Raw genomic sequence first — 24,206 nt, 5'->3', positions numbered from 1 at the left:
CTCTGGAAGAGATGGGGGTGTACGGAGATAAAGGGGTAGCTCATTCCATGTTTTTGTTGCTAGGTAGAAGGAACGATCTCTGCATCTGCTATGTCAGATGCGGGGGTGAAGGTTAGAGACGGAAGTGGAGCAGAGATGTATGGTGGGCTGATGCAAGTGCAGTCGATGGTTAAAGTAGGAGGTCCGCAGTTATGTAGGACCTTGTATGCGTGGGCCAGGAGCTTTTCTGTACAGGGAGACACATTCATTTCCCTGAGGTAGGGGGTGATGTGAATTAGTCTAGGGAGTTCCAGGGCGAGTCTGACTGCTGTGTTCTGTATTGTCTGTAGTCGGTTCGTAGGCTTGGTCAGTGGGGGTCTGAGTTAAGAGGGCCGCCAAGATGCGTCCAAGGGAGAGCTTTTGTTTCTGAAGTGCAGTACCTCTGTCTTGTCTGGGTTAAGTTTCAGGCAGTTGTCCCTCATCCAGTTGGCAATGTCTGTAATGCAGATGATTTTCTTTGGTTCGAAGTGAGGGTAGACTGACTTTTTGCATTCTTCTGGTGAGGAGAGGCGATCCATCTGAGAGCAGCTCCTTGGATGCGTCTGTTGTGCAGCCTTGTGATGAATGTGGGGTGGCAGCCGTATCATAGGCTGCCAAGAGGTCTATGAGAATCAGAGCCACAGTCTCTCCGCAGTCGTGTAGGTCTTAGATGTCATCGGTACCTGCCATGATGACTGTCTTTGTGTTGTGGTTGCTGCGGAATCCAGATTGAGAGGAATCGAGTAGTTCTGTTCCAGTTGTAAGGAGAGTTATTGGTTGATTACTTTTTCTAATACTTTGGCAGGGAATGGGAGCAGGGAGATCGGTTGTCAGTTCTGGAATTCACTGGGATCTGCTAATGGTTTCTTTAGTAGGGGATTGACTTTTGCCTGTTTCCAGTCTTTGAGGCAGGTGGCTGTTGCTATTGAGATGTTGAACAAGGCAATGAGAAGGTGGCTGATTTTATTACAAGACCGGATGCTACCATTTACAATAACCTTTTTTGGCAGCCCCAACATTCAGCCCTTTAAAGAACAATAATACATCATAAAGCAATAGAATGTCCAGACAATATGCATGTCCAGAGTCATCATCCTCTTTTATTTGCTCCTTCATTACAGATAAGTACTCTGTGTTTTGTCCTTGGTAGGTCGCTCCCCACACTGCACAGCACTGCCTGTGTGCCCTTGCCTTAGCCCAGCTGCCGCTGTCTGGGATTCGAGGCCCTCCCTGCTCTTGCCCCTGTTTCTGGTATTTTTATTTTCATTGTAAATTGTATTATTTGTCAGCTCACTGTGTGTTTTTGCCCTTGTGCCCCCTTCCCAGCTGTGCCATTACTGTGTCCCTTTTCCTTTCGGTATCCCTGCTGTTCTGCCCCCCAGTTCCTGCCGCTGCGTCCCCTGCGCCCCCACTCCCCTGCTCTCCCATTCGCCCGCTCCAACCTCCCAGCTGCTCCTCCCTCCCACCTCTCCTTCCAAAGGCAAGCCCATCTGCACCCGTCCATGCCTGGACCGCGCTCAGCACCTGAACCCCTGGCCCCCGCGAGCCCCAACACCGATACGACGCCAACCCCATCCACGCACTCAACACCGGACAAGAACTCACATACTGCCTGGCCACCCCAAAGCGCATCCAAGGGCCCTTTTCCTGCCAGAACTGCAGCTTCACCAGCACACGACCCGCCAGCCCACCCACCAGGAAAGAACCCAACTACCTCAGATGCATTCTTCTCAACACTAGCTCCGCACGCAAACACGCCGTAGTACTCTGGGACCTTCTCTACTCAACCTCCCCAGACGTCACCTTCCTGACAGAGACCTGGCTGAACCCCTACTCTGCACCCGACATCGCTATAGCTATCCCGGACGGCTATAAAATTTCCCGCAGGGACCGCACCAACGGAGTAGGAGTAGTAATCGCCATTGTCCACAGGAACACCCTCAGAGCCTAGACCAGCACCGACGACACCCTCAACATCGCCGAACACCTACACTTCCAGATCCACACCGACCCCAACACCACCCTCAGAGGAACCCTCATCTACAGACCCCCTGGACCCCGACCACAGTTCAGCGACTCCATCTCCGACTTCATCAGCTCACACGCGCTCGCCTCCATAGACTACATCCTCCTTGAGGACCTGAACTTCTACCTCGAGAACAACGACAACAACTCCACCACCCTGATCGACAACCTAGCCAAACTCGGACTCAGACAACTCATCACTACACCCACTCACTCCGCCGGCCACACGCTTGACCCCATCTTCACCACAAGCCCCCACGTCTCCTTCAACCACACCACCGAACTCCACTGGACCGGCCATCACTGCATCCACTTAACCTTCCGGAAACCCACCATGCACCACCTCACCCAACTGATTCCTCGCCGCTGCTGGAACAAAGTCACCGAAGACCAGCTAACCACCACCCTTGCCCACAGCTTACCCACCGACCCCACCGACGCCGACATCGCCGCCCACATTCTCAGACAGTGGATCGACGACTGAGCCATCACCCTCGCCCCGGTCAAGAAATCCTCCAACAGTCACACCAGTAAGAAAGCAAGCTGGTTCACTGAAGACCTCCAGGCCTCCAAGCAAACCAGCCGAAAGCTGGAGAAGAAGTGGCTCCGTGAACGAACACCGGACAGCTACGCAGTCCACAAGAACGCCACCCGCAGACACCATCACCTCATCAGATCCGCCAAAAGGGCCTCCTTCAAAGACCACCTAGACAACAACAACAGACAACAGCAAGAGAGCCAGCTGGTTCACTGAAGACCTCCAGGCCTCCAAGCAAACCAGCCGAAAGTTGGAGAAAAAGTGGCTCCATGTACGAACACCGGACAGCTACGCAGTCCACAAGAACGCCACCCGCGGACACCATCACCTCATCAGATCCGCCAAAAGGGCCTCCTTCAAAGACCGCCTAGACAACAACGCACACAACAGCAAAGAGCTCTTCAACATCGTGAAGGAACTCTCCAACCCCAGCTCCAACACCAACACCAACGACATCCCACCTTCGCAAAACCTGTGCGACTCGCTCGCCACCTTCTTCCATCGCAAGATCGCAGACATCCACGACAGCTTCAATGCCATGACCGCCCCGACAACCACTGATACCGCCGCCCCCACGACCACAATTTGCACCAATTGCCTGCTCTCCTGGACAACATCAATGACAATGACACCATCAAGATCATGAACACTGTCCACTCCAGATCTCCGTCAGACCCATGCCCACACCACATCTTCAACAGAGCCAGCACCAACATCGCAACCCACCTCCGGAAAGCCATCAACATCTCCTTCGAGACAGCAACCATGGCCCTCATCTCCTGGACCTGTCAACCGCATTCGACACTGTCTGCCACTGCACACTACGAACATGCCTCCACGACGCCGGGATCCAAGAGAAGGCCCTGGACTGGACCACCTCCTTCCTCTCCAGTAGAACACAGAGCGCCCCCCACACCTCCCTTCGGCTCCAAAGCCTCCGAGATCATCTGCGGCGTACCCCAGGGCTCATCCCCCTTCCCTACGCTGTTCAAAATCTACATGGCACCTCTAGCCCACGTCGTCCGACTGCACGACCTCCACATCATCTCCAACGACGACGACACCCAGCTGATCCTCTCTATCACCAAGGACCCCCACACCGCCAAAACCAACCTCCACGAAGGAATGAAGGCCGTTGCCGAATAGAGAAGGAACAGCCGACTGAAACTGAACTCGGACAAGACGTAGGTCCTCATCCTCGGATCCACCTCTTCAGCCTGGAACGGCTCCTGGTGGCCAACCGCATTGGGAACAGCTCCAACACCCACCGCCGCGAACACAACACGGGGGTCATCCTCGACTCCACCCTCTCCATGACCAAGCAGATCAATGCTGTTTCTTCCTCCTGCTTCAACACCCTCTGCATGCTTCGCAAGGTCTACAAGTGAATCCCCACTGAATTGAGAAGAACGGTCACCCAGGCCCTCATCAGCAGCAGGTTGGACTACCGAAACGCCCTCTACGCAGGAGCCTCGGCCAGACTCCTGAAACGGCTCCAACGCATCCAGAAAGCCTCTGCACGCCTGGTCCTTGACATCACTCGCCACAGCCACGTCACATCCCACCTGAGAGACCTGCACTGGCTCCCTGTCAACAATAGGATAACCTTCAAGCTCCTCATCCACACACACAAGGCACTCCACAACACCAGACCAGAGTACCTCAACAGCCGACTCCGCTTCTACACCGCCAGCTCCTCTCCGCTGACCTCGCCCTCGCCACAGTCCCCCGCATCTGAAGAGCGACCTCAGGTGGCAAATCATTCACCCACCATGCCGACAAGACCTGGAACACACTACCCACTCTCCTACGGCAGACCCAAGACCTGCTAACCTTCAGAAGACTCCTCAAGATCTGGCTTTTCAAGCAGTAGCAGCATTTCCCTCCCCAGCGCCTTGAGACCCTCACAGGTAAGTAGTGCGCTTTACAAATACCATGATTGATTGATTGTTGCTATGTATTGATTGCTGTTAAAGATCATATCTAGTCTTTAGTCATAGCTTGGGACTGCCCTTCCAATTTATAGTTTAGCCTGGTAAGATTTTAGGGAACTTAGTTTAACCTCTGTGTAATATTGTGTCAATAGTTGTTTGACTTGTGTCAATTCCTGCTCGAAAGATCGCTGACCATTTGGCTGAGTATATTCGTAGTGTAACACGAGGGCCCAGCATGCATTATCCGGCCTCTTGGTCCCTGATCGGCTTCTTCGCCAATGGTCAGACTGCTTCTATTTCAGTGCCGGCTTTCGAGCTGTAACACCACTTGCTCCTCAGTGCGGTTAATGGCCCACAGCAATTCACACTGTCATTTTTCCCTGCTTTGGGAGGGGGGGCGATTGCAGAAGCTTCGGGTCTGAGATCAGGTAAGTATTTGAATGTAAAAGATGACTAGAAAACCTCAATTGGAGATTTCAGGCAGGTTGCCTGGCAGTGTTGGTGGAGGACAAGTGCAACTCTTACAACCTAAGATCTAAGCTATTCTGGACTGGAAGGGTCCAACAACCTAGAACAAAGTCAAGGCATTCCTTGGCTCGACTGTGTATCATAGGAGGTTTTTGAAAGGGTATGGATTCATTTTGGCACCACTCACAGAACTCGCCTTCTAGAAAATTCCCCAGAAAGTAAACTCGACAGTTATGTCAAAACGCTTTTGACACCCTGAAAGAGGCAATGTGCTCAGCACCAATTCTCAAAGCTCCAGACTACACCAAGCAGTTCATTGTGCAGACTGATGCCTCTGAGCTAGGGATAGGAGCAGTTCTATCCCAGACCAATGATGATGGCCAAGACCAGCCTGTTGCTTTTATTAGCAGGAGGTTACTCATCAAGGAGCAGCTTTGAAGTGTCATTGAGAGGGAGGCCTATGCTCTGGTTTAGTACCTAAAGAAGTTGAGACCATACCTGTTTGGATCTCACTACACAGTTCAAACTGACCACAGACCTCTCAAATGAATAATGCAAATGAAAGATGAGAATCCCAAACTTTTGAGGTGGTCCATCTTCCTACAGGGAACAGACTTTACAGTTGAACACTGACCTGGGACTGCCCATTCCAATGCAGATGGACTTTCCAGGTTCTTCCACTTATGAAATTAAAATAAAATTTATAAAGCGACACAATTTCCTAGGGCTACCTAGGCACTAGCAGACACAGACAGGATAAAAATCTGGAAGACATCAAAATTATTTTCTAAATAGCCAAGTTTTTAGATTCTGCCTGAATGCCAGTAGATCTGTCTTAATAGTTTAGTCGGGAGTGAGTTCCACAGCCTTATTGTGCATGAGACGAATCTGCTACCATCCCAGTGGGCTTTTTTAAATCTGTGGATTACAAGGTTTCTACTGGTGGATGAGCATAGGGAGCGTGCTGGGATATAGCGTTGAAAACGCTGTATCAAATATTGAGGGCCTACACCTTGTTGTGAATTGAAGGCAATACAGAGTGTCTTAAACTCGATTGGTTTACCTATTAGGAGCCAGTCTAATTGGATCAATGCTTGAGATGTAACCGTGCTGTGGCATTCTGCAGCGTTTGTAACTTATGTAAAAATTGATTTTGAATAATAATAAAAAGCTTGTTGCAGTAGTCTACTTTGGATGAAATAAGAGTTGTAACGAACATCTTTTGAAAGCTCAATGGAATGAAAGGCAACACTTTCCTTAGAGTTTTCAAAATGAAAAAAGACAAGGAAGTAATGTGATTAATTTGTCCTTCAAAAGATAGCTAAGTTTCAATAATTACTCCAAGGTTTTTTACTTTACCACTGGGGATCCTGGGGCCATCAGGCGTTCGACGAAAAAGAGGGGTTATTACCAAACAACAGGATACCAGTCTTTGAGGAATTTAATTTTAGGCAGTTGCTGCTCATCCACTTCCTGATATGAAGCATACAGTTGTGAAACTGAACTGCTGTGGCTTCAGGATTATCAGTGACAGATACAACAATCTGTGTGTCATCTGCATGTGAAACCAGAGAGAAACCAAATGAGCTGATTGGAGTTGCAAGTGGGGTAACATAGACTTTAAATAGAGTGGGGCTCAGGGGTTAGGCCTGAGGGACCCCACAGGGCAAAGAGATGGTTGATGAGTTAAAATCACAGTGAGAGACTGTCTGGATACGGTCAGCCAGAAAAGAGGTGATGAACTTGAATGCATTGTCTTTGATCCTAATTGATTCAAGGTGATCAATTAAAATAGGGATTAACCTTATCATATGCGGCTGAAAGATCCAAGAGGAGCAGAGCCGCATTTCCTCCACTATGTATCATCTGCCTGATTTCTTCCGTGGCTGAAATCAACACCAGTTCGGTTCTATGATAACTACGAAATCCGAACTGTGTGATATCAAGACTCTTTGTTTTGTCTAAAAAGGCAGTTAATTCCTGGTTGACGATTTTTTTTTTCCAATTTGGCAGGTAAAGGTAATCGAGTAATTGGTCGATAATTGTTGGGGTCAGCAGTATCTAAGATATTTTTTTTAATAAAGGAAGAATACTATTCTTCCTTTATTAGACCCTATCTTCCAGTCTATTGGAAAATATCCTGCTTCAAAGAGGTTGTTTAACATGGCCGTGAGGTGTGAGCTATCACCCCTGGGACCAAGTGAAGTATCTTGGCCGGATATGGGTCCTGTGGTGAGCCCAATTTAATCTGCATCAGTGTCTTTTGTGTCTGATCCACCGTCAGAGACCCAAAATGGGATAGGGTACTCACAGTATGCTCGTCCTTCGCTGGTCTGTTTAAATTGACAGTTTGACTATTATCTAGAAAAGACCTATAGAGAGATTTAACTTTGTCTTGGAAGTGAAGTGCTAGTTTGTTACAGAATTGTTGATTATTATTAGGATTCTTTGGATCTGGAAGTTTTTTAACTGTTTGAGAATAAATCCTTAGAGGAGTTCACATTTCCTTCTATTTTTGCTTCAAAGAATTTCTTTTTCTCAATTAGAATCATTTTTTTGTAGATCTGTAAATTGACTTTATATCTCTCTTTATTTTCTGGTGTATACTCAAGTCTCCATTTATGTTCTGATCGCTTACTTTCCTGCTTTTTCCATCTAGTATCTCCGGTAAACCAGGGTTCAGAGGGATTAGTCTTATGGCTATGAAGGTTCTTTGCTGGAGCTAACTGAGTTAGTGATACGTCCAGCCATTGATGATAGGCTGACCAATGGAGTTTAATGAATAAGAGCTGAATTAAACTGACCAGCATCAATAGTACTCCATAGGCGTCGAGTAGAACTTCCAATTTGTGGGCATTATTTTTTTTGCCTCAGATAGGCCATTTAGCTCAAACATGCTCACCTTATGGTCAGCCCATGTCAAGGGAAGGGAAGATGTCCAGATGAGCTGTGGATTGTCCATGACAATGCCATCAAGAAGATGCCCAGCTTTGTGTGAGGAGCCCTGGACAATTTGTGTTAGTACTGCACCATCCATATTAACCATTAAGTTCAGAGACTCTGAATCAAACGGGTTTTCCATATGGAAAGTAAAATCGCCTAGAATAGTAAAATCTTTGGCGTCAGCTTTTAATTCTAGGAGACTACCAATTGATTTTGTAAAGGCTGTTCTAGACCCAGGTGGTCGATAACTGAGAAGTCCATTGAAAGAATAGTGACCGTTAAGTTCAATTTTAGAATGTATAGATTCACAGAGTGACCTATGAGGAATGATATTGAAAATAGTTTTCAATTATCTCTGGATATGATTGGAAGCCCTCCGCCCTTTTTTAGTGGGCCGTCATGTCTAAATATTCTGAACCCCGTGGGTAATGCAGATATTCGGTCTCATCAGATGATAAATCTGCCCAGGTTTCAGTGATAAAGGCCAGATCAATATTCTGACTCTCCATAAAGACCGCGAAATTTAGTGCATGCCTAACAAGCAATCTGGTATTGCTAAGGGTACAACTACAACTTATTTTAAATTGTTTAGAGGGTGCCTCTGGCAATTTAGTAGAAGCTAAAGAGGTACAATGAAAGTTAGTGAGGAAGAAATCGCAAACCAAGCATTTTGGGCCACTTGTGCAGCAGTGAGGGTCTAACTGAAGACCCAGGCAATGCCTACATAAGGCATTGATAAGAAAACAGGGAATCCCTAGAATAGATAATAGGTCCCTTAATTTCTGAGGCCAAACTAACAGGGGGCTGGCGCTGAGTGCAGTCCGAGCTTGGGTGGGTGCAGATGGGCTTACCTACGGCACACCAGTAGCGCGCCAGCTGCGCGCCTGGCCCTGCATCTGCTTAAGAAGCCCCCAGGTACGGGAAATATAAAAATGCTAGACCGTCACCCACCCAAAATAGCTGCCAGCAAAGGAACAAAGAGAAGAGAAAAAGGAACTCTCTCTGTAAAAACGGAAGAACCCGCGGCGAACCAGAGAGTCAGGCAGAAAATATAGGAGGTATGATGCTCCCTAGTTGCGGTGGGAGCGAGTATCAAGAGCAACAACCAACCCCCAATCATAGTTTTAAAAAGTTAAAAAGTGCACAGGAATGAAATATACTTTACAAATATTTAAGCGTGAAAGAAAAAAAAAGTGAAAGCACGTCTTACTAGTGTCTTTTAGTGACAATTAAGGCTTGCTAATGAAAGGTTAGTCTCCTCCTCTTTTGTTGGGGGGCTGTGTAGGAAAGATCCCCTTTTTGAATGGGTGCCCCCTACTTTTTGCCTGATGTTTGATGCTTCTTGACTAAGTGTGCCCTGGGCTCCTGCTAATCAGGTACGCAGACCGGTGTTCTTTCCCCAAAACGGAACCTTTTCTCCCTCATTGGCACTCTTCTTGACTTCGGTCATAGACCTGCACTCTCCCTGCAGCTCCTGCTCTTCGTCGCTGCCTGCGGAGCCCCTGGCCCTGTGTGTTCGAGGCTGCTGCCTCCGAGATTTTGCGATCCTGGTCTAATTGTGTTTGTTTACTTGTTGCTAATCTGTTTCTGCCACTCTCCAGCATCTGTCTTTGTTTTTATCTTTATTTTGTTTTATTGTTAATTATTCTAATTCCCTCCTCATCTGTGCCTGCTCTCTCGCGCTTCCCCTGTTCCCGCCACTGCTGCCCTGACACCGCCCCTCTACCAGCGCCTGTTCGATTTTCATCAGTACAGCTTCATGATCAGCATGGCTTAGTTCATCAACAATGCAACTTGATACAGCAAGCAAGGAAGAGAAATCGCTGTGATATTATCTCGAAAGAGAGAAGACACTCACCCGCAAAGAAAGAGCCTAAAGTAAGTATGCAGGATTTCTGACAGCAGTCGATCCAATATCCGTGCAGTTGACGGGTAAAGTTAGGATTAGAACCTATATAACAAAATGTGTTAAATGATGTAATCACCAACATCTGCATTTTCGGATAGGCCCAAATAGAGTCAATCTCAAAACGAGTTTGCTTCAAATAGACACTATCGATAATGCCAAAGTGTGGGGTGATATTGGTTCCCCGAAAGAGAGGAATTCTGGAAACAATCCGCCTAGCTGGTTCGCACCACAATGCTTTCACTAGTCTGGACATGAATGCTGCTAGAAAGTAGAAACGTAAATCTGGTAATTAAAGTCCACCCTCCAGTCATGGTTGCTGTAACATATGTATGTTAGCCCTAGGCTTTTTATACCCCCAAATGAACTTTTGCCAGATAGCTTCTGTCTGTGTAAAAACTATTTGGCTAAATATAATGGTATGCCAGAAAAAGGTATAGGTAGCAAGGGAGAATTATCACTGTGATTAGGTTGCATTGACAGATTATACCAATGTGAAAATGATGCCACTTACTCAATCTCTCCTGTGTTCTGCCGGATAGTACGCCATAATTAGATTCCCTTACATCCTCCATTTTCACAGAGACTTCGGTCCCCAGGTAGGTCACCGAATTGATCAATCGCCTATCATCCCAAGAAGGGACTGTGATGGGGAGGAGCAGGGTCTTATCAAAGTTTAGTTTGTACCCAGAGGTAGCCCCATACTCATTAGCCAATTTTTCAAAAGCTGCCTGAGAATCCTCTGGGGCAAAGGTCATGGTGGTAATGTCGTCCGCACAGGCAAGCACTTTGAGCTCACATTGATCCGCAGCAAAGCAGTATTTCTCAGGCTCATGAGGGCTTGAATTTAAGGTTCTATATAATGCACAAAGAGCAAAGGTGAAAGTGGACATCAAGTTATGGGTGCCACGATTTATCTAAATTAGGTTGGTAGAAGACCCTGAACATTGAACCCTAGCCTTAAGATTCTGGTCAAGCTGTTGAATCAAAGCAATAAAGCGCGGCCCAAAGCCTTACACAGCCATAATGGCCCTAAGAAAAGGTCATGAACCCCAGTCAAAGGCCTTTTCAGGGTCCAACATGATTGCTCTGCCCTGATTTCCCTGAGCACAGCCTGCCTCAAATGCAGTGATAACAATATTGACATGGGCAGTGTTTTACCTCCCTGGAACAAAACCATGTTGATTTTCATCAAAAAGATCAGAAATAACCATTGCTAAAGCTTGTTTCCTAAAATTTAAGTATACATCTTGGGATCAGCATTAATCAAAGAAATAGGCTGATATGAACCACTGAGAAAGGGATCTTTCCCTGTCTTAGGAAGGATGACGATGTGGGTCTATTTTTTTAAATTTTGCAAGTAATTCAAAAGAGTTGAATAGAGCATGGAGAACTGGTAATATAAGATGTGACAATCTAACATAGAAATTCAATGGAAGTTGATCGGTGCCATAGGCCTTACCTCGCACCAGCTAGCCAATAGCGTTTTACACTTCAAAGACTGATATTTGACCTTCTTGCTTAAGCTATTTTGTAGCAGACAGTTTCCGATGATGGTGGACCCGAAGAAACTGAATGATCTGGTCTGTGGAAAGGACCAATTCTTAGTCACACAACTTCTGATAAATGCTGTGGAACTCCTCTTGGATAAGGGCAGGATTTTTCACAATAGTCCCTTGAGAGTCCTTGATCCCAGAAATTGCAGCTTCATTAGCACTATAACAGAACCGGAAAGATAACACTCAGCCCATTTCTTCGATAAAGAATTGTGATCTGAGATAACCCTAGGATTAATGGAAACTCTCTGCAAATATGGACACTCTCAACTCACAACTTGTGCAAGTTCAGAAGGTTCAGAAAAGCCATAAAACTCTCTTGAGAGCAGTCAAGAGCCAGATCCCATGACATGTAGTTCCAATGACCATGCTCTAATCAAGCGTTTAAGATTTGGAGAATAGGTCTCACCAGAATAACCTCAAGATATTGAGGATCTCGAGGGATCAGAGGACCAATCCTAGAGGCTATATATTTTGGTTGTTTAGGGAAGCCTTTTCGACACTGGAGTGCTGGACATGGACAGCATGATTCAGAGAGCCCATCGCTATCCATTCTCATATCCTCGTTATTCACAAGCCATCCTGATATATGTGGGTAACTTCCTCCTCCCTCAGTAGATAAACATGGATGCTCATCCAGGATCACCAGTGAAGCGGCAGGATTGGACTTTTTTGTTCGATCAGATTTCTCTCATGAGACTGTAGTTTGGCATTGGAAGTTGAGAGAGCATATTCCGGAACTTCAAAAGCTTGGAACTTCGGTTTCATTACTGGAGCCAGCAAACCTGTGCATCCAATATGAGGAGCAAATGTATTCATGTATTAAACAGCCTGGGGTGAGGAGCTGTTGACCAAGTCAGTGGAGGGAAATAAGGAGACTAATGGATCTGGTTGATTCTCGTTTGTCTTTTTCTTCTTGATTCTTTTTCCTTGTAGGTTGTTACAGAGTGGTTAACTTAGTTTCTCGGGTACGCCTTCCCTCTTTTCTTTTTTTTATTTCTCTCTGTTAATGGAAGCTTTAGGTCTGCAGGGTCAGCTGACACCTAGGTTAGATTTCATGAAGGTTTCATGAGGGTTCTTCATTTATTAATTATGGCTCTGGGTAAAAACATTTTTGGTCCTTTGCACGGGTGTCTCGGGCGGTCACTGCCCTACCCCTTTAGTTCTTTTTCCCACATCCATCCTTGGTCTGCGGTGCTCTGGGGGGTAGGGGACTTTATATACTCATGTGTACTGCAGTGCTAGTGGTATTCTTTTGACCAGGGTTGGTCAGCCCTTTTTCTGGGACTTGCATGGAAGAGATAGGGTTGGGGGAAGGCTGGGGTTCGGGGTGGGTGGCGGGGCCAGGGTCTGGGTCACTTTTGTCTTTATACTGATTTTTTTGTTGGAATGTTTGGTCAGGTTGTTGGGGAAAAAATGAGGCCTTATGGTTGTGGATGGTAACATTAGGACCAATAATTATTCTGTGCTGTTGTTCTCTTTCAGGGTGTGCAAGTTATTCAATCAAGAATGTCAAGGTTTAGCCTGGGGTGTGGTCCTGACCAGCATCTTCATATTCTTTTGTGGAATATCAATTAAATGTAAGCATCTAATGAGCAAAAATTAATTAAAGAGGTTCTACGCTATCTTCATCCACATTTAGTTGGCCTACAGTAAACTCAGTTCTTGAATAAACACGCCTCCCCTCTTATTGATTTCTGGGATGAAGTTCTATCCTCAGCTTGCTTCACTTCTCTCGGAGAGGGATTGCCCTACTGGTTCAGGATAGGTGGATGATGGCTCATAGCAACAGACAACAGGGGCCTATTATGCACTATGCAATGTGTACTCAACTGGGCCAACACTGATGATCCTGTGGTCTTTAATTGTCAGTTTTCTAAGCTACATCAATGGTCAGAACCATTGATGATTTGCGTGGACTTCAACATCATCCTTAACCCGTGGATAGACTCATCTTTTAGTATTCAAGAGCTAAACTCTTCTTCTTCAAGAAGCACCTGTAGCTAAAAGGAAATAGCTAGGGCTGTTTTGTTGCATGTAATGAGATCTTATGCTCTGGTGGATATGTCTGCCGATATTCTCAGATGGCAGAACATGGGTTTACATATTTTCCTGCCTCTCGTAAATCTTTTTCTCTGATATATATGTTCCCTGCTAGCCAAGCTCTTATGTCCCATTGTGGGGCCAGATACGAGTTTGGCAGTGCAGCGTCGGTTTTGCCCTGCAGCCGCACCACCAAACCCGTGGTCAGGCCACCCGCCCGATTACAAGTATTTCTTGTGTTTGGCGGGCTAATATTTGAGGTTAAAAAAGTGGGATTTCTTCCCTTGGCGAGCAACTGAAGTTACACAGACATAATATTTGTCTAGGTCAACTGAACACAGTAAATAGGTTTTGTACGCTATAATGCACCCACACAGTAACAGTATAGTTTTGTTATTTATTTAGTAAAATATGTTTCTATATATTACATTGCTTAAAAACAAGCCATTGCGCGCCTTTATAAAAACATTTTACAATTACATTAACATCATTTTATACACATAATAGTTAAAAACACATTAAATCACAAATAATTTTCATCAACATGAATTGATTAAAGAGAAACAAGAAACACATTGGGGGAGATACAAACAGACACTTCTTATAGGTCTTTATATTTAGCACATCTGGAAACCTGGTATTCACAGAATCTAAACCTGGACCCGTTGTATATCTTGTCTACAGGATAGATTTGGTTTCTTGATTGTGCAACAATGGCGTTGACGCGTTTCGATGGCATTTATTGATACTCTGCCATCTTTTCAAGACTAAATGATCAGTCTCTCCTGCTTCTGGGCACTGGTTGGTTACCACTTGCAAAGAGATTTCCTGGTTACATCACCCTAAGTTGTATCTCTAGGATTTCTCTCGCGTCATCTTTTGAGTCTTAAAGCGTTCCTTCTTAATTTTAAAATTGCTTCTCCTAGAAGCCGCTCTTTCTTTGACTGTAGGTTTCACCTTATTACTTATTTTTTTAAATGGACACTGCCCTCGGCGATTCTTCCTTTAACTTTTGTATATACGGGCTGTCTGTTAATCCTTATTAGTTGCCCCAAAATGTAACTGTTTGCCAAATCTCAATCTCGTGATTCTATAAGGGTAAGAGTAAAACTATCGCGGGGTGGGTTCTTCTTATGGCATGGGTCTCGTTTTTCTAATGATAAACAATCCAAAAAGTCTCCCACTCCCGATAGCCTTGAATCTTGTGTGCTCCTCTTTTTACAACTCAAAAGGCGCGCAATGGCTTGTTTTTAAGCAATGTAATATATAGAAACATTTTTTACTAAATAAATGACAAAACTATACTGTTACTGTGTGGGTGCATTATAGCGTACAAAACCTATTTAACTGTGTTTAGTTGACCTAGACAACTATTATGTCTGTGTAACTTCAGTTGCTCGCCAAGGGAAGAAATCCCCCTTTTTTACTGTTTAAAGTACTCTATTCCCCTGGTGTGCTAAGGGGTCACTCTCAAATTTTAAAACTATTATTTGACGTTCTCATTGCAGTTCCTGCGAAAGTGGGCACCACAATGGGAACGTCAAAAACAGTTCCTGCACGGTATGGCATGCAATGACAATGACGCGCAGGAAATGGGGTGCATGCACACAGGGGGCACATGTAGTGCTCCCTGCATGCACCCCATGTCCCTGAGGCACAAGGAGGCCCTTGAATGAAAGTTAATGCTAAAATGGACATTTATGGCGCACGTGTTGGAAGATTATGATTGACTCAAGTTGAATTTTTAAAGAAAAAAGGAAAGTTGAAATAACACCTTATAGCCTGCCCGTTATGACAGATCATATGAATAAATGTAAATCTAATCATGTATTTTAGCGAATAAAATTGAAATATGTTGCTTTTGTTTACGATGGATCAGTTGTATTTCATAGCTAATCAGAGTTTGTTTATTTACAACTGATTTTGTATCACCAGTAATCAGACAGAATACAGATGTGCTGCCCAAAAAAGAAGCTCTGTAGACTGGTCATGCTACAACTCTTTGCTCGGCTTAGAGGATACCCTTTTTCACAAGAGAATCTTATATATTTATTTTGGGTTAAAATTGCTTGTATTTTAATTCATGAAGAGCAAGCATCTTGCCACTCTTCTGCATAAGATGTAAATGGCTATCCTGCTACCTGACTTTTCGCTCATCAAAGCATCTCAGTATTTCTGCGTATCTCTAAATTGTTGTGGCAGCAGTTTACTTCGTGAATGTTCAGCTTCAAGATATTTCATCATAGTGGATCTCAGCATCCTGAATTGCATAATCAAAATTGGACGATTGTCCTTCAGATTTCAGCTTTAAATGTGTCTCACACAACTAACATGTGACAGAAATACATCCATGGAGGATAAAGGAAACACAGAAATGTATAAGTAATTCCCCCCTCTGACGTCCCATCTTACTTACCCAGTCTCCTTCAGAATTGTATAGTATGACACTGAACATCATGTAGCTGCTCCACTGTGTAATTCGGACTTGAAAAGTCCAGACTCTTAGCTGTAAATACACAAAAAAGAGAGCCAGGCACAACCCAGTACAAGGCCCACCTTCAGTAACCGCCATCTCTGCCCTCCACAAATTATCCCTCTCCTATCAATAGACCACACTTCCCAAATCACTCAGCTTAAGTAAGGAATAGCTACATAATCATCAAGGTTGTCTTTATGATTTCAAGCAGAATAGTAGATGAAATAACATTTACCTGGAATGCTATTGGCATCAGGAATCTTTAAAGATTCACTCACTTTGAATAGATCTTAACATTAGAAGAGAATTCTACATCATCTAGATATAACACACTTATGTTGACCTTTGCACTTTAAAGCAGTACCTTCAAGGGAGAAGTTACTGAAGCTCCAATTTGCAAAATATGCAGAGGGCACAAGGTTATCACTTTGCAGTCATCTTCAGTTCTGCAACATTCAGTGCATCCTAGAAGGTATGGCTATTACCAGGACAAACATGGCATTCCATTTGTCCCCTTTATGTGGGGTCACTAGGGACAGGAACATTTAAAACGGCCAACATAAAGTTCAAGGCAAAACAGAACTCTTACAGGCTTATTGAATCCAATGTAAATTTCTATTGTTTGGGGGGAGAAAGTACTGCAAGGTCACCGGAACAAATGTTCTTTGAAAAATGTGTCCCAAGATAAGTGAGCATGAATAGCAATGAGTGACTTTTGGTCAAGACAAGGAATAGGTGAATGTTAGGTGTCATGCTGAATAACTACTCTAAAGGCCATTTCTTCATCGCTAGCATGGAAGGACAAGGGAAACATTCAAGACATAGTTCCAACTCAATTACTAGCATCTCCTCTCACCTACCATTACTCCCCCAGGAGCATGATGTATGAGCGTACCCATTTGGGTGCTCCCATGTGTCATTCCACCTGTGGCAGGCCAAATGGGTAGCTGCGAAAGATACCAAAAAACAGGCATTAGGAAAAAAAGACTTCAAAAGCTGACTGCACTAAACTTTATTACAACCTGTCTCCTCTCAGATCAGTCTAGAGACCCAAATCTTGGATAGGTAGAAAGATAATCACTGGGCGTTAAAAAATGGAATAGTTTTTACCTGTATTGTGATTTGTCTAGAAAAGGCAGCTTTTATAATTTCCGGTAGTTTGAATATCTATAAAATCTAATGAGAAGACTACACACTATCTCTTGCTTGAGATATATCTAAATTGATCTCAATCTCTCTCTGTCTCTCTCTTTCTCTTTCTCTCTTTCTCTCTCTCTCTTTCTGTCTCTCGCTCTTTTTTTTGTTTGAGGACAATAAAAGAATAGATTTCCTACATCTCCGGTGGTTCGTGAATTTCTGTTTGGCAGAAGCAATCGCAACGAAAGACGGAGCATCTTTATTGTCTTGATATATATATATATATATATATATATATATATATATATATATATATATATATATATATATATATATATATATGGGGCGGAGCAGCTCTTCATCAATCAGGAGGGGGCTGGATACTTAATCCGGTATATACACGCCTGCTTCTTGTTTTGGTACACCCTCGGCGCTGAAGAAGGCACAGACGCCGAAATGCATTCGCCACAATGGGTGTTTTGAATCGCCATGGCTTGTGGTTTTGAATAAAGATGCATCTCATGTTTCCCCTGCTGTGGCCTCTTCTTCTTTTTGGAGGAGTTTCTTGGACATTTTACAGTGCAAGCTCCAGTGTCGTGCTTAAGAGGCCCCCGCATCTTCAAGAGGCCTTGGACTTGCTGGTCTCCGCTTCGGTTGATTGTCGTTGGAATCCAGGGTACTAGAACGACCTTGGCCCACCTCCAGGCCAGGGAGGAGATGGGGCGGTGTTAAAGTCATTCGACATCACGCTGGGCTAGGTGGATTCCCTGCCTTGCCCCCGCCGAAAGGATTCCTGTGGCATGGGGGTTGATGCGGTCTGGGGACTCGAGGGGGCACTTTGTTTTAAGGTCACATGGACTTTGGGGTTCACCAACATCTGAGCACTGATCTACTCCCCGCAATACCTGCCAGTATTGAACATTGCATGCTGGGAACTGTAGGCGCCATCCACGAGGCGGCTAGAAGGAGGTATAAGGCGATTGGTACTTACCTTGGGGGCGGAGCAGCTCTTCATCAATGAGGAGGGGGCTGGATACTTAATCCGGGATACACGCCTGCTTCTTGTTTAGCTACACCCACGGTGCTGAAGAAGGCACAGATGCTGAAATGCATTCGCCACAATGGGTGTTTTGAATCGCCATGCCTTGTGGATTTGAATAAAGATGCAACTCATGTTTCCCCTGCTGTGGCCTCTTCTTCTTTTTGGAGGAGTTTCTTGGATATCACTGTGCTAATCCTATGCTTAAAAACTTTGATAGAAAAAACAGAAATTTGAGGTGAGCAGATCTAGAGTGTCGCTGGTGTTGAGAGTGCTCTAACAGGAGCTGCTTTCCACCTAAACTTGGAAACTACCCAGAGTTCTCTCCTTTTTTGCATAATGTATGCGTCACTCTATGCCTGAAAGGGTTTTGTTTTGACTTAATACTGGGTGCTCCTTTGTGTCTGGACAAAGTTATACCTCTCTGAAGAGCTCTAATTAGAGCGAAACACTGTGTCAGGGGTTGCTTTTACTCATTTCAAGTTGGCTTGAGTTGGTATTTTACCAATTCAAATATGTAATATTGTGCCTGGAGTGATAAATAGCTTTTGTCATTCTACAGCTCGGCAAGGACAGCACTGTACTAGTCCTATGCTTAAAGACTTTGCTGTATAAATGGCAAAAGACTTTGTCATTTTCTATCTCGGCGTGGATAGCACTGTGCTAATCCTATGCTTAAAACTTTGATAGAAAAACAGACATTTGAGGTGAGCAGATCTAGAGTGTCGCTGGTGTTGAGAGTGATCTAACAGGAGCTGCTTTCCACCTAAACTTGGGAACTACCCAGAGTTCTCTCCTTCTTTTTTGCATAATGCATGTGTCACTCTATGCCTGAAAGGGTTTTTGTTTTGACTTAATACTGGGTGCTCCCTTGTGTCTGGACAAAGCGATACCTCTCTGAAGAGCTCTAATTAGAGCGAAACACTGTGTCAGGTGTTGCTTTTACTCATTTCAGGTTGGCTTGAGTTGGTATTTTACCAATTCAAAGCTGTAATATTGTGCCTGGAGTGATAAATGGCTTTTGTCATTTTACAGCTCGGCAAGGACAGCACTGTACTAGTCCTATGCTTAAAGACTTTGCTGTATAAATGGCAAAAGACTTTGTCATTTTCTGTCTCGGCGTGGATAGCACTGTGCTAATCCTATGCTTAAAAACTTTGATAGAAAAACAGACATTTGAGGTGAGCAGATCTAGAGTGTCGCTGGTGTTGAGAGTGCTCTAACAGGAGCTGCTTTCCACCTAAACTTGGGAACTACCCAGAGTTCTCTCCTTCTTTTTTGCATAATGTATGTGTCACTCTATGCCTGAAAGGGTTTTGTTTTGACTTAATACTGGGTGCTCTCTTTTGTCTGGACAGAGCTATCACTCTCTGAAGAGCTCTAATTAGAGCGAAACACTGTGTCAGGTGTTGCTTTTTCTCATTTCAGGTTGGCTTAAGTTGGTATTTTACCAATTCAAAGCTGTAATATTGTGGCTGGAGTGATAAATGGCTTTTGTCATTTTACAGCTCGGCAAGGACAGCACTGTACTAGTCCTATGCTTAAAGACTTTGCTGTATAAATGGCAAAAGACTTTGTCATTTTCTATCTCGGCGTGGATAGCACTGTGCTAATCCTATGCTTAAAAACTTTGATGGAAAAACAGACATTTGAAGTGAGCAGTTCTAGAGTGTCGCTGGTGTTGAGAGTGCTCTAACAGGATCTGCTTTCCACCTAAACTTCTTCTTTCATGCATAATGTATGCGTCACTCTATCAACAACAACAAAAAAAAGCTCCAAGGGTACAAGGCAATATGACTGCACCTATCTACAATTAGGTCCCCTGTGTACACTAAATATGGGTGCCAAGAACCTGAAGCCACATACCCCTAGGCTCCCCAGGGTATTCACCCCAAATTCCACAACGAAACACAATGGTTCAGCACTCCACAATAAGTAATAGTAAATCAATAACTTTTGATGAATCCGCTTAGTAGGGCTTAAAATTCTTTTATTCTGATTTCTTGATACATCTAGAAATGTATCAAGAAATCAGAATAAAAGAATTTTAAGCCCTACTAAGCGGATTCATCAAAAGTAATTGACTTAATATTACTTAGTGTGGAGTGCTGAACCATTGTGTTTTGTTATGTGTCACTCTATGCCTGAAAGGCCCAGAGGGAATTGGCGTACACTCTCGGCGGAGCACGCCAAGATTTAATCCTCATTTTTTGCGACAAAACCGAATATATATATATAGTTAGACCTGGTACTATTGGAGTGAGTCTCCCTTTATGTTTTTGCTGGTTTTAGATGCTTTGGGCACTGTGTCACTGCTATTCAGTGCCACAGTGCAAGTGCTCCCTATTGTAAATTGTTGTTGTAATGTATTAGTGACTCCATGATTGCCTTATTTGATTTACTTGTCAGACCCTAGTACAGTGCACTGTGTGTGCCCACGGCATTTGGATCTAATGCTGCTAGTGGGCTTGCAGCACTGATTGTGCCACCCGCAGAAACAGCTTGTAAAGTGTGTCTCAGGCCTGCCATTGCAGAGCCTGTGTGCAGTCTAGTACTGCCATGTCGACTTGGTAAGTCCACCCACTAACCAGTCCCTAACCCTTCCCTTTTCTACATGTTAGATTCCCCTAAGGTAGGCCCTAGGGCAGGTTGCAAAATGTGGGAAAGGTAGGACATGCCCTGATGTGTGTGGCATGTCCTGATAGTGAATTATAGCCAATCTCGTGTTCACTATTGCATGGCTACCTGTCCCCATAGGCCAGAATGGGCAGTTTGATTATAACATCTTATAATCCTAACTGTCCCAGGGAACATGGTGGAAAAACACATTTAGTATACCTGAACTCAGAATGATAAAATACATCTTTTAGTGAAGTTGATTTTGTGTTTGAAAATAGCATTTTAGAAAGTAGGTATTTTCTTGCCTAACCATCCAAGCCTCCCTCTGCTAGGTTGTGTATTCCATGTCTGGTTTGTGAGTGACAGGGGCTGGGTGAGTCAGCACAAGGCTAAATAGACCTATCTGCATTGGGAGTGGTGGGAGGAGTAGCACCTGGGCCTGAATTGGGCTGTGTCTGCCTTCCACAATGCTGGTTCCACCTCCTGTGGTGAGTCTGATAACCCTGGCCCACACTAACAAAGGAAGAAGTTGTGGCCTGGCAGAATGCACCCAGAACTGGTTTGGACCAGGTACAGAAACTCTCTGCCTTCAGAGACAAAGGATTTGTGTGTATAAAAAAGGGGGCCCAGACCCCGAACTTTAGATGTAATTGCTGGGGGTGGCCTGCAGTGGTTTTTTTATTGCCAAGGAAATGAGACATACTTTTATTTGCAACGTTTATCATCTTGAAGAAGAATCTCCAAGGGCTTGAACTGTGCTTGCCTCCTGCTGAAGTCTCAGGGGTACAAGACTTCACCACCAGCTCCCCCCCTGAATTTCCTTGCTGGGAATTATGTCTGCAGAAGCCTGCGTGTTGTTGGGAGCTGGAAGTGCGACTCAACGAGAAGAAGCATGTTGCATCCGCAGCTGTTGCATCATTAAAAAAGCATGCCGCCACCACAAGGGTCACATCACAGGAGAAGCATGTCTCAGTCGCAGCTGTGTGTCGTCACATCACTGGAGAAGTGTGTCGCTACCGCAAGGGTCGCCGTCGCATCACCGGAGAAGCGTGTCGCAGGGCCTGTCGTGGCTCCCTAAAGTTACAGAGTCGCCTCGGGAATGCACGCATCGTCTTCACGTTGTCGCATCGCATCAAGGGCACCATCTTCCTGCATTGAACCGGATCGTTGCATCGCATCAAGGCGCCATCTTGTTGCATCGCAACCGGGACGCACCACAAGATCGTCGCATCTCCACCTCTCCGGTAAGGAACAGACGCATCGCATACTTCGCGCAAACAGTGAGGAACAGACGCATCACCTACCTCGAAGCAAGGAACAGATGCATCATTCTCCCTGTAAACCTTTTGTTTATCTTGCGTGATGCATCCAAAGGTACTTTGTGAGAAATGTGTCGCATTTACCATCTAAAGTGAACTGAGGTATTTCTACCATCTTAAAGTCATTTTCTTACTTCTGTACTGTGGATTTTTGTTGTTTGGGTCTTGTGTTATGTCTATATAAAGAATACTTATTCTTATAAAACCTGTATTGTGTCCATCTGTAGGATTTTCACTGTATTACTGTGTGTGTTCACAAATGCTTTACACAGTGCCTCTGAGATAAGCCTTCCTGCTCGTGCCAAGCTACCACAGGGTTGAGCAGGGGTTATTTTAGGAGTGTAGCCCCTTACTCTAACTAGAAGCAAGAGTCCCTATTTGGACAAAGGTATAAGCCATTGCCAACTAAAGACACCCAGTTCTAACATTTGTGGTTAGCGGTGATGATTTGGACTTCCATTTGTGACTCATATACAGTGATTGGTGTGCACTACTAGTGAGTGCAGACCAAACGCAACCATATACATTTTTTTGGGTAGAATTATTTTTCCTTGGAACTGTTATTTTTACTAAAGACTGCCAGTTTGTATTGATGGATATAGATTTTGAGGAAGAAAGGTTGGAGGCCTACAATGTAAAACAGCTGAAAGCCTTCTGTAGAAAATTTAAAGTTGCTACTCCAGGCCTCACCAAGAAGAATGAGTTCCAAGAGGCGCTGAGGGCCTGGGTGGAAGCAAGAAATGCCTCTGAGCATGTGGAAGAGCCTACAGAGGAGGCTGAGAATGCAGAACGGCAGCTGGATTGGCCATTGGGTCCAGCCAGGGAGAGAGTGTATTCCCCCATAAGCAGCAGTGTTTCTTCCAAGGGCATGTCCCCAGGACAGCTGGAGGACAGAGAGAGAAATAGATTGCATAGAATGGAGATGGCCAAGCTAAAGTTGGAAAGTCAAAAGGACCTAGAGAGTAAGAAGTTGGAGCTTTAGAATAACAGAATAGCTTTTGAAAGGAAAAAAGAGAAATTAGCACATGAAAGATTTTTGAGGGAATTGAAGCTTAAGGCTAAAAGTTTTGAATTGAGTCCCTCTGGTGGCAGCGCATCATCTGTGCCTGCAGAAGGCAGGGTATATTTCCCAAAGAATGTCATCAAAGATTTCCATAAGCATGAAGATATTGGGCAGTGGTTTGCAGCCTATGAAATTGCAATGTTGGGCCACCGGGTCCCTGAGAAGGATTGGGGAGCAGGAATGTGGGGACGCTTTGTTAGTGATGGGAGGGATACATTGTAAGACCTGCCCAGTGAGAGTAGGATGCTTTATGCCCACATGAAGGAAGCCCTGATGACAAGGTATGGATTGAGCCCAGAACTCTATAGATAGAGGTTCAGGAATTGTAACAAGCTGGAGGCTACCACCTGGGTAGAATATGTGTCTTTATTTTGCAGAGCTATGGATGGTTGGGTGAAGGGTAGCAAAGTGAGTACTTTTGAGGAACTCTATGATTTATTTGCATGGGAGCACTTGTCTGGTAATTGTTTTCCAGAGCTACGCGAGCACCTAATTGATAGCAAGCTAACTAACCCTAGGAAGCTTGCTGAGGAGGCGGACCGTTGGGTGAATACCCAGGACCATAAGGGTCATGTGGGAGACTCCACCAAGGTTGGTAAAGTGTCCCAAGCAGAAGAGTGGGTGGGACAAGGGTAAACAGAGGAAGTTCCAGAAAGGGCCCCAAAGTAATTCCCAAGGGAACCAAGGTAAGGGTTCCCAGCCTCCGCCTGAGAAGAGGTTGAGCCCCTGACAGGTAAACCTGTTCACAGGGGGCCCCCTACATGCTTTCAGTGTAAACAAGTGGGCAACCGCTGGTATGATCCTCAGTGACCCCAGAAGGATCACAATGCACCACCCTGTACACCACCCCGTCAGGTGGCGAGTGTAGCCCTGGGAGGGGAAGAGATGGGTGCCCAAGGTGGGTGGGGTCACGCAGAAATGTCCCTTGTCTCTTTAAAAGATTGTGAGGTGGTCCCCAGAACCCAGCTGCCTGATAACACCAAAAAGTACAGGCAGTGGGTGACCACGAATGGCCATAGGGAGAAGGCTCTGAGAGACACCGGGGCCAGTTTGACAGCTGTCAGTAGTCAGCTGGTGTATGAAGAGCAGGTGGTCCCAAATGCATGTTACCCTGTTGTTGCC

General features: G+C 45.0%; 1 protein-coding gene across 1 annotated transcript in view; it reads right to left on the bottom strand.

The window, feature by feature from the left end:
* LOC147708715 (uncharacterized) overlaps positions 1-24,206 on the bottom strand; it is a 251,516-nt gene that overhangs the window by 134,333 nt on the left and 92,977 nt on the right. Inside the window, exon 11 of the mRNA XM_086925765.1 lies at positions 15,848-15,937. Coding sequence (XP_086781891.1) covers positions 15,848-15,937 — 90 coding nt within the window. The remainder of the gene's footprint in view (positions 1-15,847; positions 15,938-24,206) is intronic.

Source organism: Lissotriton vulgaris, chromosome 6, assembly GCF_964263255.1.
Source record: "Lissotriton vulgaris chromosome 6, aLisVul1.2, whole genome shotgun sequence".
Lineage (NCBI taxonomy): Eukaryota > Metazoa > Chordata > Amphibia > Caudata > Salamandridae > Lissotriton > Lissotriton vulgaris.
Note: the sequence above shows the minus strand (reverse complement) of the source record. Positions and strands in the feature narration are given on the sequence as shown.